General features: G+C 64.4%; 1 protein-coding gene across 1 annotated transcript in view; it reads right to left on the reverse strand.

Annotated features, from left to right (window-relative positions):
• Positions 1 to 1,026, reverse strand: part of LOC104511562 (interleukin-11 receptor subunit alpha-like) — a 1,129-nt gene extending 103 nt beyond the window's left edge. Inside the window, 5 exon segments of the mRNA XM_010154231.1 lie at positions 10 to 74; positions 262 to 344; positions 346 to 423; positions 536 to 596; positions 927 to 1,026. Coding sequence (XP_010152533.1) covers positions 10 to 74; positions 262 to 344; positions 346 to 423; positions 536 to 596; positions 927 to 1,026 — 387 coding nt within the window.
• Between the last annotated feature and the right edge of the window lie 406 nt (positions 1,027 to 1,432).

The raw sequence follows: 1,432 nt of genomic DNA on the forward strand, positions 1-1,432 counted from the left end.
GCTGGACGGCCAGGAGCAGGAGAAGGTCTCATAGTCAGATGCCCTGCAGGACACAAATGGGACCCCTGGCAGGTCTGGAGTCCAGGGGGAGGCAACGGTCAGCAAGGGTCCCATCTCACAGCCCAGCTAGCATGCAGGGACCCCTGTGCCACCGCAAAGTCCCCTCTTAGCAAGCCCCTTGACAGGGGTGCAAGCACTGCTGACCCATCCCGGTGGGGCCACACACTCTCCCATATCCCAGCCCACAGCCACGCTACTCACGCCCCAGCCGTAGGGACACGGTGTGCAGGAGGCCACCGTCCTGGCCATGGCAGCTGTAGGTCCCTGCAGTGGCCAAACCAGCGTAACGCCAGGGCTCCCTGACGGATGGCAGAGCCCTCTGGCAGCACCACAGCACCTGCCCGTCTCCATTGCACCGGCGAGCTGTGGAGGAGAGACCAGGCCTTTAGAGGATGGGAACAGCGGGGTGACCCCAGGCCCACCCTGTAAACCACCCCATCGGATAAATCCCACCATGTGCATGGAAAACACCTACCCAGTGCGGGCACCAGTGCACAACAGGGTCACGTCTGTTCCCACCTGTCCGTACTGCACACCTGGAGGGACACACACATCCCCAGATCGGTGTTAGCGCCCCGGAATACCCCGTGCCAGGGATGGGGGTTGAGGCAAGCTGCCCGGGTGCTGGCTGCGGGGTCTTGCTTCACACAGGACCACCATGGAGGCCTGGCAAGGACTGGTCCCACTTGGGGCTGGGCAAAGGGGCTGCAGAGGGGGGCTGGCCAGAGGACTCCCATCACCATGGGGCTGCATTTCGTGTATGCCCCGATCCTGGTAGGTCTGTGCCTGCCTTGGGGGAATGGGGTGCCTCCAGGGTCCCAATGCCTGGGATGTGGGGCTTGCACAGGAGGCTGGGGTGGGCTCACCTTCTTCTCCCCAGCCCTCGGGGACGGCGAGGGAGGCTGATGCCAGGGCTGCTGCGAGGAACACCATCACCCTGCCCAGGCCTGGGATAGGACTGCGCATCTGCAGGAAGCAGAAGGGGGAGGGAAAGGGGGTTAAGGGGGGGTACCCCGCGGGGTCCACAGCCCGGAGCCCCCCTGCAGGACCACAGACCCCACATCTCTCCCTCGTGTCATCCGATCCTGCTGCAGACAGCAGAGGGACCACACTGCTGAGACCCCATCTGGGACAGCTGGCAGGGTCTGCGCTACTGTCACAGCTAGTACCCGGCTGCCGAGGAGCCCCTGTGCCGGGAGGGGGAAGAAAAGGGCAAACATTGACCAGGAGTGGGGGCGTCGTGGGTTGGTGGGATTAAGGGCTCTTCGTCACTGCAGTCCTGAGCCGGGAGCCCTGGCTGGCTCCCAGCTCCAGGGTGGTCCAGAGACCTGCGCGGGTGCAGCTGGAGTGGGAAAGGGCTGAGCAGAAATTC

Source organism: Eurypyga helias, unplaced genomic scaffold (assembly GCF_000690775.1).
Source record: "Eurypyga helias isolate BGI_N326 unplaced genomic scaffold, ASM69077v1 scaffold43616, whole genome shotgun sequence".
NCBI classification, from domain to species: Eukaryota; Metazoa; Chordata; class Aves; order Eurypygiformes; family Eurypygidae; genus Eurypyga; species Eurypyga helias.